The sequence below is a fragment of the Phascolarctos cinereus genome, unplaced genomic scaffold, assembly GCF_003287225.1.
Source record: "Phascolarctos cinereus isolate Bilbo 61053 unplaced genomic scaffold, phaCin_HiC Scaffold_4;HRSCAF=312, whole genome shotgun sequence".
NCBI lineage: Eukaryota > Metazoa > Chordata > Mammalia > Diprotodontia > Phascolarctidae > Phascolarctos > Phascolarctos cinereus.
Window position 1 is genome coordinate 143207012 of NW_027555847.1, and position 17208 is coordinate 143224219.

The 17208-nt window shown below is 37.4% G+C and overlaps 1 protein-coding gene across 3 annotated transcripts in view; it reads left to right on the top strand.

The window, feature by feature from the left end:
- TMEM245 (transmembrane protein 245) overlaps positions 1 to 17208 on the top strand; it is a 108233-nt gene that overhangs the window by 53949 nt on the left and 37076 nt on the right. For all 3 annotated transcript variants that reach the window (XM_020995441.2, XM_020995442.2, XM_020995444.2), the window contains 3 exons: positions 4774 to 4905; positions 11939 to 12061; positions 15175 to 15320. In XM_020995441.2, the coding sequence (XP_020851100.1) occupies positions 4774 to 4905; positions 11939 to 12061; positions 15175 to 15320 (401 nt within the window). The remainder of the gene's footprint in view (positions 1 to 4773; positions 4906 to 11938; positions 12062 to 15174; positions 15321 to 17208) is intronic.

The following is a 17208-nucleotide window of genomic DNA, read 5'->3' on the forward strand; positions in this document are numbered from 1 at the left end:
GATTCTATGTCAGCTGTAAATTATTTTGTAAAATCTGCTAACATATGGGGATATTGGTTTAATTAATAAGCTATTATTTTCATTTGTTGAGTATAAGGTCTCAAATTAGGTTCTGCAATTAGTCAGTAGCAATTGACCAGTCAATGTTAGACCCTAATCTGGTCGATTCTTTTATACTTACATATTTTCTTGCATAAAGTAAACAGTTCCTCCCTTATCACATTCTATTTATACCCTTCTGTTTTTCCCTTACCCGTGATACCAGAAAATTTTTAAATTTTATAATGTTAAAAGTGCATCCTCTACAGAAAAGGCCAAGAATCTCTGTCTGAAACCAACTTTTTACCAAATCTTCACAATTTCCTACCTTTCCTTTTAATCTATTTATGTTTAACTGCAAACTCACAAACAGAAAATTGTACAATGTTACTAAGTGAAAAATGGTGGCATCGAAGTAACTACTAGAATTAGGTATGTGCTTGCCCAACTAGTGCAAACTTAGCAGGAATTATGAGCTGAGGACGAATCACAGAATGGAAAAGGGAGTAGTTTTCCCTAGTGCTTATGTGGAGATAGCAGAAGCTCTGCTTTTGTAAATTCATCAAGTTGAGAGAGAGGAAGCAGTAAATGAAAGCCATTGTTTGTCTTAGTGACCTGGCTATGATTTAATGACAATTTATCTAGAGTGGGTTTGGAGAGCAGTAGTGAGGTGTTGGTATTAGGTCCAGCTAAGTCTAAGGTAAGAAACTGGGATTTCATGGGTAGAAAGTTGTACTTTTTATCTCATGTACTGATGGGCTAGGAATTAATAAAGCCATTATTGCTGCTTTTTCTTCCAAACAAATATGGAATGAGAAGAATAGGAATGTTTATTTGCAAGCACTTTTTATATAGGTATTTTTGTAATGCCCCTTCTGTTTCTCTTTACCAGGATAACATATGCCTGTATTCTCACTGTTTGCTTTACCTCCTTCACTGGAACTTCAGATTAAACAATCAATCAGAAAGCATTTATTAAGCATCAAACTATTTGCCAGGCACTATGCTAGAGGCTGGGAATAGAAAAACAAAAATGAAACCATCCCTGCCCTCAAGGAGAGCAGTGAAGGAAACAATACGTTCATATATAAGTATATATAAATATTCTCAAGGTAATGCTGGGGAGGAAGACACTAGCATCTGGGAGACCAGGACAGGCGTCCTGAAGAAGCTTTCACATGAGCTGAGCTTTAAAGGAAACAGAGGATTCCACAAGGTGGGTGTGAAGAGGAAGTGCATTCTAGGCACGAGAGACCACCACCACAAATGCACAGGAATGGGAGATGCATATCGTGTGGGGGAACAGACACAAGGCCACTTTGGCCCTAGAGACAGTAAGGAGCCATTGAAATTTATTGAGCTGGAATGTGACATGGTCAGACCCATGCTTTAAGAAATTTACTTTGATCGTTGTGAGGAATAGAAATTGGAGATGGGAAAGACTTGGGGCAGGCACTCCAATGAGAATTGTTACAGTTATCTGAGAGGTTATGAGAGCCTGGACCAGAGTGGTCATTTTAGTAAAAAAAAAAAATGAGGACAGATGTGAGATACTTGTGGGGGTAGAATCAACAAGATTTGGCAACTGATAAGATAGGTGGTGTGAGAGAGAGGGAGTAATCAGTGATGACCCCAAAGTTGGAATCCTAGGTAACTGGAAGATTGGTGGTGCCCCTAACTGATATTTGGAAGTTTGGAAGACAGGTAGGCCTTGGAAAAAAGATTGTGAGTTTTGTTTTGTACACATCAAGATTCTGATCGACACAGGAAATCCAGTTGGAAATACCCAGTCAGCTTGTTGAAGATGTGGAACTAAAATTCAGAAGACAGACTAGGGCTGAATATATAGATCTGGAAGCCATTTGCATATAAATACTAACTAAACTCCTGGCAGCTGATGCGATAACCAAAAGAATATGCCAGGACAGAGCTTTGGCATAGGAGCAATGGAGGATGATCCAGAAAAAGAGAGTGAGGAGTGGTCAGTCAGGGAGAAGAATCAAGAGCAGAGCAATATCCTAAAGGCCCAGAGAAGAGAAAGTGGCCAACAGGGTCAAGAAGAGTGAGGATCGATAAAAAGACATTTGATTTGGTGAATGAGAGATCACTAGTACCTCTGAAGAGAGCACTTTCAGTTGAGTGGTGAGGTAAGAAGCCACACTGAAAAAGGGCTGAAGTGAGAGGAACAGGTAAAGGTCATAGGAGTTTAGATGTTAAACAGAGGAACTCTGTAGGATGATAAAATCAAGACAAGGATTTTTTTATGTGAAGGAAAGCTAGTGATGTATGTAAGCAACAGAGAAAGTTAAAATCTTTAACCTTTATTGTGAATGACAGAGAAATCATTTTACATCATCAGAATTGGAATTTACATAGTCAGAAACTATTTGAAGACAGAAATTATGGCAGTTAATATTGTAGGTTTTAATGGTAGTCATTCTCTGGACTTCTTTTAGGTGTTATTTTGGTTTCTTCTAGCCAAAGTAAATTTCTTCCCATCTTTTTTTGGAGGCAGCTAAGGGGCGCAGCAGATGGAGTGCTAGACCTGGAGTCAGGGAGATAGATCTAAGTTCATATCCAGCCTCAGGCATTTAACTTATTAGCTGTGTGATGCTAAACAAGTCACTTACCTTCTCTTCACCTAAATTTCCTCAACTGTAAAATCGGGATAATAACAGCACCTAATTCACAAGGTTTTTGGGAGGGTTAAATGAGATGTATGAGAAGTGCTTCGCAAAGTGCCTGGCACATAGTAGGCACCCTACAAATGTGTGTTCCCATCCCCTTCCTTTACCTTGCCCTGTCTTTTCAGTTAGTCCCACATCTCTTAAATTCCTCACTCCTGCCAACCCAGCCTTTTACTAATTTCTTTACATGTGATCACCCAAAGTAAAAATTGGTAGTTGCAATATACCTTCAGTTCAACAAGTATTCAAACAACTATGATTCAGAGTGTAATGATTTCAGAGGAGAAGTATAGACAACATGCTTTGAGAAATGTGAGGGGGCAGAATCATTTCCGCTTTGTTGCAGAAGGCTTCATCTTTTTGGAGGAATTGGCATCTGACATGGGTGCCTTGAAGAAGGAATGCTATACTACAGATCGAGATAGGACTAGTTAATTCCAGATATAGGGAGTGGAATGAAGAAAGGTAGAGAAACAGAGAGAGAACAAGATGAAAAAAGGTAAAGCAGTCCAATGTGACTAGAATGTAAAATGTGTCGTAGGGGAAGTAGTATGAAATAATAGTGGATAGAAGGGTTGAATCCAATTGTGGAAGGCCTTAAATTCCAGGATCAGTTTATACTTAATTCATTAAACAACAGAGATATGATCTCTATTTGTGTGTGTGTGTGTGTGTGTGTGTGTGTGTGTGTGTGTATGCACATGAACTCAAAATTGTTCATTTTACAAATACACATGTTCAGATCCTTCTGTAATAGGACTGTTACTTCTTTCTTCCTGCCTTAATAGGTCTTGATTACCCTGCCTAGCTCCTAGAATCCTGGCTTTCAGGAAAATATGGAGGGTAATGGAGTCTGAGAAAGTAGCTTCAATCTTTTCACAGGTATAGGAATAGCCATCTTCTCTCCCTGACTGCATCTCCTCTAGGCCTTGACTTCTTGGCCTTACTTCTCTAGTAAACCTCTCTGCAACTGCCACAGGGTGTGGCTGCTATCTGCAGCATTTCTTCCATATGGTGATGCTGAGGACCTAAAATCCATATCATTCTATACAACCCATATTAAGACAGTTGCTTCTGTCCTGACAATTCTTAGGTAAAAATAGATATATTAAACCCAAAATATAAGGAATATGAGTTGTCTGTCTGTCTGTCCTTTACAGTTAAGTGGTTTGACTACTGAGAGGGTAAAGAAATGTGGCCCAGCAGTCTTGTTTTCCTCTGTCTTCCTTGAATCTACAAGGAATAGAGAGAAACCTGGAAGATAAATGGAGAAGGGAAGAGATGTAGAAAGTAAGGAAAAATGGAAAAACTGGAAAAGTATGAAAGGAGAAGAAGAAAAATGTGGTTGTTAAGCATAAGCGGTAATAATAACTAGCATTTATACAGCTCTTCTAAGTTTGTGGAGGATTTCACATGTTCCCTCCTTTGACGCTCACAGTAGCCCTGCAAGGTGGCAGCTATTATCATCCCCAATGACTTACCTTGGATGATACAACTAGGAAGTGCCTAAAGTAAGATCTGAATGTAGGTCTTCCTCCCTCCAGGCCCAGTGCCTTATCCAGTACACCTTCTTGTTGCCACAAGCAATAAAATTAATGTTGACAAGTTTCTTGTGTGTCAGGAGACACAGTCGATTCTTAAACTTAGATATGAGTAAAACAGAACTTTTCTGTGCTAAACAACATATAGAGAATTAAAATACAAAAATATAATAGATATTTGGTCTTTTAGATGGTAGGCTATTTGTTTCACTTCTTATAATAATTCAAAGCTTTTATGTCTAAATGCTCATTTAAGAACTTTAAAATATGCTTCTAAAAATCCATTACTTTTTAAAAACTTTAACATTTTATTTTTCCCCAATTACATGTTAAAACAATTTTTAAAAAAATATTTTTTAAAGTTTTAAGTTCCAAATTCTGTTCTTCCCTCCACTCACCTCTCCCTGAGATGGTAAGTAATCTGATACAGTTTATACATGTGCAATCAAATCCATTACTTTTTTTAAACACTTGATTTAATATTCACATTCTGTTCTACTTTGTAGAATATAACACATTCGGGAAGGCACAAAGGTCACAAGATGTCTGTAACTCGTCAGAATAGCTGGCTTGGAGATATTCTGGATTGGCAGGATATTGCTTCCTTTGTTCACGAGAACATCGAGACATTTCTTTCTGTAAGTAATTTTGTTTATACATATACATATAAATGAAAAGTGTAAGAACGACCCTATGACTTGTTTCTGTTTGCAGAGGCTTTTACTCATTGTGTTACACTTGATCTTGTATAGGGCATGCCTTTATTGCTAAGGCATACATTTTTGAAAGCTGTGGAAGAAATTCCTTTGTCACTTTCTCAACTGGCTGAGCTGATCCCAGAAATGTTGTGAGTCATCCTAGTTTATGCATCATGCACTGTTCTTTATAACGGCCTAGTTGTTCCCCAGAGATTTGGAGCACTGAAATGTCTCTATACGGATCAGAATGTAGCTGGTAAACACTTGAAGAGCAGTCAGATTTTTTTTGTAGGTCTAATTGTTTGTTCTTTTAGAGGGCCAGTGATTTTAGTGATCAGTTCAGGGAATAATAGTGCTCTTCAAATACGTCTCAGGGACCCACCTCCCTGTAATGAAATGAATCATCAGTACAAAACTACTTAACAAAGTTTCTGAATTCTATTTATTTGACATTAAAAAAAAAAGGTATGGCACCTTTTAAAAAATTTTTCTAAAAAGATCAGTTTGGGGTGGGTGGGTGGATGGATGATGATGATGATGATAATAATGGTGATGACGATAATGATTATGATGATGTTCTTTAAGCTTTCTCCTCAGTCATGTACCATAAGAAAAAAAGGGAAGAACATTAGTCTATTTTGACCCTCAAGGTCAAAATAAGAGATTATAAAATCATACAGCTAGAGTTGGAAGAGGCCTCCTAGGTCACCTTGTCTAACCCCCTTATTTTACAGATAAGAGACCTAGGAAGGGTAAGTGATTTGCCCAAGGTCACAGATTTGGTGAATATCAAATAGGAATTGTATTTGTTTTTCTTTTTCTTTTTTTTTATTCTCAACTTTACAAATACCAAATAAAATGAGTATTTCTGAAGAACAGGAAAAGAGGATTGCATATGACACTGGACATTTGTTAGATATAGATTGCTGGTGTTTTTAAGTATATATTTGCAGGTCTCAAAGTGCTATATAAATGCTATATAATAAATGCAATATATAACTTTCAAAGCCATCCTGCGTATCTTTGATTCCTTTTGTTCTTTTTTAGAACAAAACTTTTTAGAGTGAACCCTATCCCCAGTTCCGTTCATCTTTACCCAAAAAAATTGGGGGGAGGAAGAAAACAACCCTTATAACAAATATGCATAGTCAAGCAAATCAGATTCCATATTGGGAATGTGTTCAGAAATGTATTCAGAAACAGGATTTGAAACTAGGTCCTCTGACTTAAGATGCAGCACTTTTCTTCTTACCATGCTACCCTCCATCAAGGTGGCCCATGAAGGAATTTTTCCTTTCTGGAAGGAAAGATAGTTTAGGACAGAGGAAGATAAGTTCTAATAAGAATGATGAGGACACCAGCAATACCACTGCTAGGCCAGTACTCCAAAGAGAGAAAAGACCCTTGGTACAGAAATTATTTATGGCATCTCTGTTTGTTATAGCAAAGAACTGGAAGCTAAAGAAATACCCATTCGTTGGAGAATGACTGAACAAATTATGATATATAATGTTATCACCATGTAAGAAGTGATGAAAAGGACTTTTTTTCAGAGAAGCCTGGGAAGAGTTGTATGAATTAGTAAAAAAATGAAGTAAACAGAACCAGGACAGTAATTTATACAGTAATGACAGTATTGTAAAGAAACAAGTCTTTGAAACACTTAAGAAATTTGATGAATGAAATGATCAACCATGACTCCAGTGATGAAGCATGAACCAACCCCCTTAGAGAGAAGTGACAGTCTTAAGGTGCAGAATAAGACACATCTTTAGACATAATGAATGTGTGGATTTATTTTGCTTGACTATTCATAATTATTACAAGAGTTTTTTGTTTCTTACCTTCCTCGTTATTGTCAAAAAAGAAAAGGGTTATTGAAGCATTTTTTTTAAAGTACACAGAAGTGAACAGAAGGAAATTCAGAAGGAAACAGACAAGCAGGACAGTTTTGAAAATAAAACATTGAATTTATTATATACTTAAAAGAGAAAAAGCAAACTGCACATAATAGAGATTCAAAATTCCTTGTACAGTCTTCATTATTTGCCCTACTTCATATGTGGAAACACTCATTTGGTATTTGTTAAGTTCACAACAGTTTAAGAAAGAAAAGGCATAGTTTTCCAATGTGGACAAAAGTAAAATTTAATTAAATTGCAGTTGTTTATAATTAAGTACCCCATGAGTACCCAAGTATAATTTCAGTTCCTCTAATTCTTGCTCTTAAAGAATGTTGACTTTGTCTCTTAGGAAGTTCTGTTGTAATCATACTGTTTTTAAAATTTTGATATATATTTTAAATTTAAAGCAATCTCATTTTGACAAAAAAATCTTGGATCTTGAGGTTTGTCTTTGACTCTTTTCAGTTATCAATTCTGAAAAAATAGCCTTGTGGCATGGTTATGGTATGCTAATAAAACACCACCACCATCTGGTGGCCCTGCCGTTAATTGCAGAGATAGTACCAAAGGAGGAACTAAGCCACTCTTTTTTTCTTTGAATATAGGTTTTGTCTTCACATCCAACAGTTAGGATTAAACTCTCTTGTCAGCAAGCAATATGACAAATATTTGCATTTTTCAGACAGAGTAATTGAGGTACCTATAGAAAGTGAGTAATTGAATTGTCAATCGAAGTCACTCAGTGGGTAAAAGAATCAAGCCCTGGCTGGGTTGATTTCCTTAATACTTAATAATTACATAATTCTCCTTTTTCAAGGATACAGTTTCTCATTTATGCTGGTTCTAGACAATGACTTTTGCCAAAGTGTTTAAATTCCTATTGAAAAGAAAAGAGGAGAGACCAAGGTGACTTTGAAGTCCTGTTTTTAGAGATTTCCAGAAGGACTGGTTGGATTTATTACTCACATACAGGCTAATGGAAACAGCATTCATTGCTGATATGGAAGAAAATTATTTCTAACAAACTAAATAAATTGATGAAGGAAATTTATATTTACAAAAAGCTAAACCCATCATTTTCCAAGGAAGGCCTGCCTTTTTTGAATTGTCGTCTACAATGTCTGTTAAGACAGACTGTTTAAACCAGACACTTCTCACTCTCTCTCCTTAGATACACATGCATCCTTATGGTAGTGGGGGCTGTTACAGGGTGTCTCATAAGTCTTAGTGAAATTTTAAGCCATTAAAGCTTGAAAGACAAAAGACATTAAGACTTTTGGGACATCCTGTATTATACCCCCTGAGTCACTCCTTCAGTTGGGCACATACAGCAGATATTTACTTCCTTTCCTTATCCTCTCAAATACTACTCAGATTTATTACTGTAGGACATGATTTCATCCTGTAGGATTTAAGAATATACCTGTTTGTATTAGGTTCTAGTAATAGGAGATAATTTGCTTTTAGGTAGCTTTAAAACTCTACATTTTACAAAGTTTATTTGTCTTTTAAAAGTAATCTCAAGGGGGCAGCTAGGTGGTGCAGTGGATAGAGTACTGGCCCTGGAATCAGGAGGACCTGAGTTCAAATCCAGCCTCAGACACATAATACTTCCTAGCTGTGTGACTCTGGGCAAGTCACTTAACCCCAATTTCCTCACAAAAAAAAAAAAGTAATCTCAGGGGTAACTAGGTGGTATAGTGGATAGAGTACTGGCCCTGAAGTCAGGAGGACCTGAGTTCAAATCCGGCCTCAGACCAGACACTTGACACTTTCTTGCTGTGTGACCCTGGGCAAGTCACTTAACCCCAGTTGCCAACAATAAACAAACAAACAAACAAATAAATAAATGAAAAGTAATCTCAAGTACAGTCTTGAGGCTGTGCTTTTAACTTAATTTTCCTTAAAATCAGCCCCAAATTTGGAGTTTCCGGAAAAAAGCAAATGCTTCCAGTGAGTAGGAATCTCAGAGAGTTAACCAGTACACTGACATAGACAATTATGGGTCAGAGGCAGAATTTGAACCCAGGTCTTTCTCGCTCTAGGGCGGGCCTGCACAGCATGTGGCCTGCCAAAGTGGCCCACGGGACAGTATGTTGTGCAGGCCTGCTTTATGCAAATCCCTCAGCAAAACTGACTATGCAGTGTTCCATTAGGGCAGACCTACACAACATACTGCCTATGGGCTGCTTGCAGCCTGCCAAAGGGTGGTCCAAGAAAAATATAGAGGATGTAAAACAGGCCTGCCCACCCTACAACCCACAGGCTGTATGTTTTGTAGGCCTGCTCCAAGGCTAGCTTTCTGTCTGCTGTGCCAGGCTACTTCTGCTAAGCTGCAGGGTATCCTGAAGGAGAGAAAATCAAACTACTGCTGTCACCTTTGCTATCACTTCCCCTCAGGCCCATTGGGTGAGAGATAGCCCAGGACCCTGTGCACAAGAGCCCTGGGAATAATGGCTTCCATGCTTCCAGCCTGACTCCTGTAGAACATTGTTTAGAGAAACAGCCCTTCTGGAGAAGCAGCCCTGCATCCCCACTGCTGGCCAGCTGCTACCTGTGGCCTCGAGGCCGTGTGTGGCCCTTTTACTGAATCCAGAATCAGTCAAAGGGCCACACTTGAGGACCTAGAGGCCACAGGTTCCCCTCCCCTCTCCTAGCCCCTCTTAGTCCAACTTCAAGCCAAGCCTTTTATGCAAAAGAATAACCCTTTTGACTATGAAACGTGGTGTTTATAACTGTAGGTGCTACAACCCCTAACTTCTTAGCAACCACTGCTGCTGAAGATCCAGAAAAAACGGTGATCACCCACCAGAGTCCTTGGAACTGTCAAATGCTTCACCATCAAAAACAAATATGGTTTATCAGTGGCTAAAAATGACTCCTTCCCTATCTCTCATCCATCTCTGTTTAATCTGTCTTGTGCACTTAATGGCATTCCAAATTTGATATAGTTTTTGTGTGTTTATAACCTTACTAAACTGTAAAATTTTTGAGGTGAAAAGCTTTTTTTTTCATCTTTGTATCATCATTACCTAGCATAGTTGCATTACATGTAACAGGTACTTAGACAGATGTTTTTCTGAACTGAATAGAAAAATCTTTCCGCTCACCTCTCTGCTCTGCTGTCCTCCCAACTCCCTCACCATCAAGAAGCCCTCTTATGTAGAATAGAATTTTTGTCCTCTCTTTCATGCAATTTTAACATTTTACAGCCAGCCTCACGGTGTCTAATAATTCTTCAATCTGAGTTATTTTTAGAGATTATCCTTTACATAGCTGAATCTTTCCCTTTTGAACAATATAAACAGAACACAGCAGAAAAAAATTTAGACATTTCTAGAATGGTATGGTTTCCTCATATGCAGAAAACACTTTTTTGTGTCTTTTTTGTTGTTTGATAGAAGGATGCTTTCATTAACCCTTTAAAATTGATTAACTCTGTTATCTGCAACTGAAAAGTTTGATCAATTTGATAGCCATGACTTGTTTTCTTTACACAGATATGTGGCTAACATCCAGAAGCATTGTTTTCACCACACTGGCTTTTTGGCACTGTCATAACCTGCCATGTTCTTATAGATAAATAGCATCTGTATGAAATTTCACTGTAAAAAGCATAAGAATTTTAGGATAAATCTAAAATTTTGTATAGTTTCTACATAGTCTAGCAGTATAAAATTTTTAGTGGTGTAGTTGTAGACAAGGTTAAGAAACAAATGTGTTATCTTTTTTCTTCTAGGAGTTCTTTACTCATTAGGAGCTTTGGAAAACACCTGTCCATTTTCCAAACCTTTCAGGTCTTTGATACTCCATAAACTAATCTGCATGGTGTGAAACTCGAGCCTGGCTTTGTGACCTTTTAAGGCAGCATTCCTTATGTATGGTTCTTTCTGTATATTGTTTTGTCCAGGCTATTATGAAACCAATGAAAATCTGTTGGAACAAGCTGCTCTGGAATGTTGCAACCTACAGGTCACTTGCCAGTAGGTTCTAGAAATCTCTTTAATAAACTAATCGAAGAGTGTTCATTTCCCTTGTTCAGTGCTTTCAGTAACTACCCATTTTCTGTCATAAGCTCTCCCTTTTTTGTGCTCTTTCAGTTATTCTGGTTATAGCAGAGAGAGTGCTGATGATATTTAATATTGTTCTTTAACACATTTTAAATTTTAGGTGGTGAATACTCAAAACCAAGATCCTGATTCTGGGAAGCTGATATCCAGAGATTTGTTTTTAAGTTTTAATTTTTGTTTCCTTCTAGCCATTAGTGCCAGCAAGTAGTGATATTGGTTCCTATAGGATGTTTTGTTGCTTTGGTTGTTGTCATTGTTCAGTTGTTTTCAGTCATGCCTGACTCTTCATGACCCCATCTGGGGTTTTCTTGGCAAAGATACTGGAGTGGTTTGCCATTTCTTTCTCCTGCTTATTTTACAGACGAGGAAATTGAAGCAAACAGTAGTAAGTGGCTTGCCCAAGGTCACACAGATAGTAAGTGTCAGAGGCCAGATTTGAACTCAGATCTTCCTGACTCCACGCCCAGAGCTCTAACCACTGCTCTACCTTGTTACCCATTTTTGCTTTGGTATATATATGGCATACACTTCTGTGTTAATAATTAGTGCCTTTGTGACATAAATAAGCATACTGAGTCACATAGTGATGAATTATTTTATAGGTTTACCTGTTTGCTAAAATTTCTCTGAAGGAATGATTCCTCCTTGTTGGTTAATTTCTGTGTAACTCTGTGGTTAATAAGTTAAGAATGATCTTGAAATAATGATTTAAAAGTGGTTTTTGGGCGCCAGTTTCTGCATGCTGTGAAGCTCTTGATTGGCAGCATTCCTTATATGCTGCTTTTTCTGTACATTATTTGGCAGGCTATGCTAAAAGCAATGAAAATCTGCTGGTAAATGCCTTCCCCTCTCAGATTATCTTGCTCTACTATGTATGTATGTATACACATATGTGTGTATGCATGCAACTCTGTATATATCCACAGTGCCTGGTACATGGTAAATGCTTAACAATTAACTTGTTGACTGAATTCAGACATTTGATTCTCTTCTTTCCAGATCCTAGAATCTCTATGGATAGTGATGAGTCGCAATGTGAGCCTGCTTTTTACCACAGTTACAACATTACTGACTATTCTTTTCTATAGTGGGACAGCCCTCCTCAATTTTGTGCTATCTTTGGTATGTATGTTCTCAACGCCTCCTTTTCAGTCTACACTGTTTTTCTTATGAGCCTTCTTTTTCTTTCCAGACACATCTGTTTATTTTTTGGAAGATACTTTCTTTTTATTTTCTCCACCTTCTTCACCTCACTGAAATCTAAAAAGGAAGAGGCCATCAGGTTTTATTTCAATTTTAGTATGAAATATTAAAGTGCAGATTTAACCAAAGGTTTGCCATTCAAAATTTCTTTTGAAATCTAGGTGGCACAGTAGATAGAGCACTGGCCCTGAAGTCAGGAGGACCTGAGTTCAAATCCAGCCTCAGACCAGAACACTTGACATTTACCAGCTGTGTGACCCTGAGCAAGTCACTTAACCCCAGTTGCCTTTTTTTTAAAAAATCTATCATCTGCTAGAATTTTTCAGGATATTATCCAAATATTTAGAAATCTCTGAATTAAAAAAATGCGATAGAACTAATTAGTAAAACTTATCATTGTTATAACCCCCATTTACATGCCCCTATATAGTTTACAAGGAACTTTCTGCATTATGGCTTTGTTGGATTGTACAGATGTTAATATCATCAATTTACAAATGGGGAAAATGACTCAGAAAGTCTGTGTTATCTGCCCATCATCACAGAGCTAGGAAGGGTCAGAACTTTCTGTGACTGTGGTCCAGGACTTTGAACTCTTAAGTCAAGTGAGGTTCCCACTATGCCTCTCAAACAGTGACTTAATTTAGTTGATATTCATTGAGTACTTACTGAGTACAGAGGTAACTTAGTATTATGAGGGATACAGAGCCCTTTCCCTCAAAAGTTTGTATAATCTATTAAGAATGAAATAAATAGACAAATAAAGGCATAATACAAAGCAGATCATAATGAGTGCCATTGAAGATCTACAAAGTAGCATCATTTACAGCTTCAAAGAGAGAAGAAATCCCTTCCAGTTCAGGAAAGGCTTTGTGAAGAAAGGTAAGTTTGGAGCTGAGACTTCAAGAATGCTTAGGATTTTGACAGAATGAAGGAACAATATCAGTAAAGGCTGGACAGCACAGGATTTATTCAGAGAATAGTGAGTAGGGCAGGTTGGCTGAAACTTTAAAGGAGTAGTAGGAAGTAAAACGAGCCATATTGTAGAGAATGTTGGATGTCAGGCTGAAGAGTGTTATAGGGTCATAGCTTTAGAGCCAGGAGAGGTCTTAGAGACCAAAGAGTCCAAACCTCTCGTTTTATATGTAAGGAACTAAACCAGTCAAGGAAAGTAGATTAAACTTGCCCAGTGTCACACAAGAAGTAAATAGCAGCACACTCTTTGGGTACTGGGGTTTTGAGGCAAGGGAATAGCAGGAGTGGATCAATCTGGCAGTGGTATATAGGATGGATTGTAGAGGAGAGAGGGGGACTAAAAGCTGGCTGGAAGGGAACGCTGTTAGGAGACTTGTCCAAATGAGAGCTCCAGATTAGGAGTTTTAGAAGACAGATGCAAGGTTTACCAGGCACTTTCCTCACAACACTTGTATGAAGTAGGTAGTATAATTATTATTCCCATTTTGCAGATGGAAGAACTGATGCTTAAAGAGGCTAAGGGACTTGCCTAAAGTCTGTACCTAGTAAGTATCAGAATTCAGTCTTGAACCTCCATGTTCTGACTCTAAGGCTAGTTTTCTTTCCGCTAGTGTCATAGGAACCCAGGGAAGATAGAATTTAAAGAAGAGTGTGTAGTTAGTAGTAGCAAGTACAGCCAAACAAAGTCCTTGAATGTACAAACTAAGGAAAGGAGAATGACTGGCACCTGGATGCTCCTGCCTCCACTGTGTAGGTAGGGCAGTGCTACAGGGCCTGGTTTGGGGTCATGAAGACAAAGGCATGAGTGGACAGCTGCTGATGACAGTTGCTGGACAAATTAGGAAAGCAATCTAGCTATACTTGCTGCTAGTCTAAACCATAGAACAGCACAGTGGTCTAGTTAATATCCTCAGGAGTCAGAGAAAAGTAGAGTATTTGAAAAGTTCCAAGTGGGTAGGGCCAACTTACTTGAGAATACTCAGAAATGTCCTATTTGAGTGACATCAGAGCCAGAATAAAAAAGATCCATAGCTGGGATAGTTTATAAGCCTCAATCTGAAAATTGGTCAGTCAGGGTTTGGGGCCTACCCATGAAATTGCCTCAACAAAAACAGTTTTCTCTGCCTTCCTTTTCTCTCTCTCTCTCTCTCTCTCTCTCTCTCTCTCTCTCTCTCTCTCTCTCTCTCTCTCTCTCTTTCTTTGTTTTTTGTTTTATTCAATGGTGAAGGGAGAATAGTTCCCCAAAATGACCATGATATAAAGACAAAAGGCATCAATTAAAAATTTTAAAATTTTGGTTATACTGTTTGATCTGAAGTCTGTCATCATTTACTGTTGTCTTCATATGTATTATTTAAGGGATTGCATATGTGCTGTTGGTTCTCTTTTCTTTATTCTGCATCATTTTATGTAGGTCTTCCCAATGTGTCTCTAAGTTCCTCATACTTCGTGTTTTTTAAGGCACAATTATCCTCTGTTACATTCATGGTTCTTATACCACCGTTTCAGCCATTCCCCAATCAGTAGACATACCACTTTGTTTCCAGTTTTTTGTCACTACAAGAAGTACTGCTATGAATATTTTGAGATGTGTGAGACCTTTTTTTTCATTGACTTTGGGAAGTATACCTAGTAGTGGAAACACTTGATCAAACAATAGAAAGAATTTAGTGACTTTCCCTGTATGATTCTAAATAGTTTTTTAGAATAGACCAGCTTCAGCAACAGTATATTATTGTGCCTGTCTTCTACAGCCCTTCCAAAATCAACAATTTCCATCTTTGCCAATTTGATGAGTGTGTGATACAATGTCCAGAATTGTCTTAATTTCACAGAATCACAAAATTTGAGATTGGGAAAGCACTTTGTATGTTTTTTCTTTGATAGCTTTGAAAGAAAGGATAAAGGAGTTCATTAGAATGGTTCAAAACTCTTTTGAGGCGTATAATTTTAAATGTCTATTACATCATAGACATTTCCTGACTCCCTTAGGTAGTGTGTTTATTTTCATGTTATTATTTTCATAGTGTCTTCATAAACTCTGATTTGATTTACAGGTGATTTTCTTGACCACACTGTTTTACTTATTAAGTTCCAGTGATGAATATTATAAACCAGTGAAGTGGGTAATTAGTCTGACACCACTGTCACAGCCAGGCCCTTCATCTAACATAGTTGGTCAATCTGTGGAAGAAGCCATAAGGTAGGAAAACAATATATGTTTTTCTTATCACATTCAAAAACTATTTAATCATTTGAAACTCATTTTCTTTTGTCTTCTTGTTAATACTCTCATATTGAGGCCCCCAACAGGCAGTTATATGCTGTATTTATAAAATCATTCATGTAACAGTACAATGAGAAATGCAAACTTTTAACAGAAAAAAAAAGTTTGGCACAAATCATTTTCCTCCTAGGTCTGGTATTAATTAGTAAAGAGATTAACTGCTTCTGCCATGAATACCGGAAAAAAAAATGAGGAGCATTGTATGTATTCAAAGAACTGACATTTGTCTAATGAGAAAATAAAAATACATTTCCAGGAAGCTAATAGCACCCTATAGGGGGAAACCCATTGTTTAACTTGTCATGAGGTAAGAATTCATTTCACCAAACAATAGGTACCTACCAAGGGCAAGAATATGCCTATCTTCTTGAGGTAGAAAGACAAAAATGGAAAGCAGCCTCTGCCTTCATGGAACTTAGATTAGGGGATGTAAACAGTATATCCTTTTCTCTTAAGCTCTCATAGACAAATGAGAATCTGCCCTGTCTTTAAAGAGTTGCCAAAAAGAAAGCGCGATAACATTCTTTAACAACCCATTTCATGGAACCTCAGAGTTGGAAAGGACTTCAAGAATCACTACTACAATATCTCCACTGAGTGGTCATCCATCCTTCCTTAGAAGATCTTTGAAAAAGAGAAATTCATTACTTCCTGTGGCAGTCCATCATGCTTTCAAGTAGCTCTGATTTTAAGGGAAAATGTCTTCATATTCAGCTCAAATCTTCCTCTATGCTGCTTTCACCCTTTTCTCCTCTGTGCCTTCGAAAGCCAACTAAAGCAATTTTAGTTCATCTTCAACTGTTTGAATACTATCATTAAGACTTTTCTTAAATCTTTTCTTCTCTGTGATTTTCTTCTCCTTAAGACTTTTCTTCTCCGTGATAAAGATCTGCAGTGCCTTCACCCAGTACTCATACAGCATGGTCTCCTTCACCATCCTGGTTCTCCTCTTTTGGAGGCTCTCCAGTTTGTAATATTATTCCTAAAATGTGGTGCCTACAACTAAACACAGTACTTCACTTGTGGTCTGACCAGGGCAGCTAAGAATAAGGATATCACCACCCTCATTATGGACATGATGCCTTTCTTAATACATTATCACGTTGCATTAGCATTTTTGACTGCCATGTTATACTTTTGACTCATACTGAACTTGAAGTTCACTAAAATTCTCAGATTTTTAACATGATTTATTTGAACTCAGCTATTTAAAGAAATTTACATTTATTTCTCTTCAGTTTCATCAGATCCAGCCCTATGTTCTATGCTTTTAATATTTTGGATTCTTATTCTGTCATACAATTTATTAATTATACCTTCTTATTTTAAGTGCTCTGCGTATTTGATAAATACATCATTAATGTTTATCTAAACCATTGATTTTGAAAAGTTCATTCGTGCAGAGGCAAGGATGCTTTTTTACAGACTTCCCATTTCACTCATTCATCTCTATTGTTTTTAATCTGGTCATTCAGTCAGCTCTGAACTTACCAACATACTTTTTGTCTCACTTTCAACTCTCCATCTTGGCTATGGGGAAAACACAAAAGACCTTCAGGTAGGAAATAAGTGTGATATAAAAAACAAAGCATAATTTTTTTTAAAAGGTCAATAAAAAATTAATTTGAAAATGATCCATTCTAAGATTTTGCCAATGATAGAAGACAAGCCACCTGGCAAATAGTTTATACAATAGATTCTCATTTTTAAAAATCAGGATATTTTGTTATTACTCTTACTGTCAGAATTGTCTTCCTAATATCTAAATCCCTTTCTGTAGTGTCTTTTTTTGGTATTTATAGAA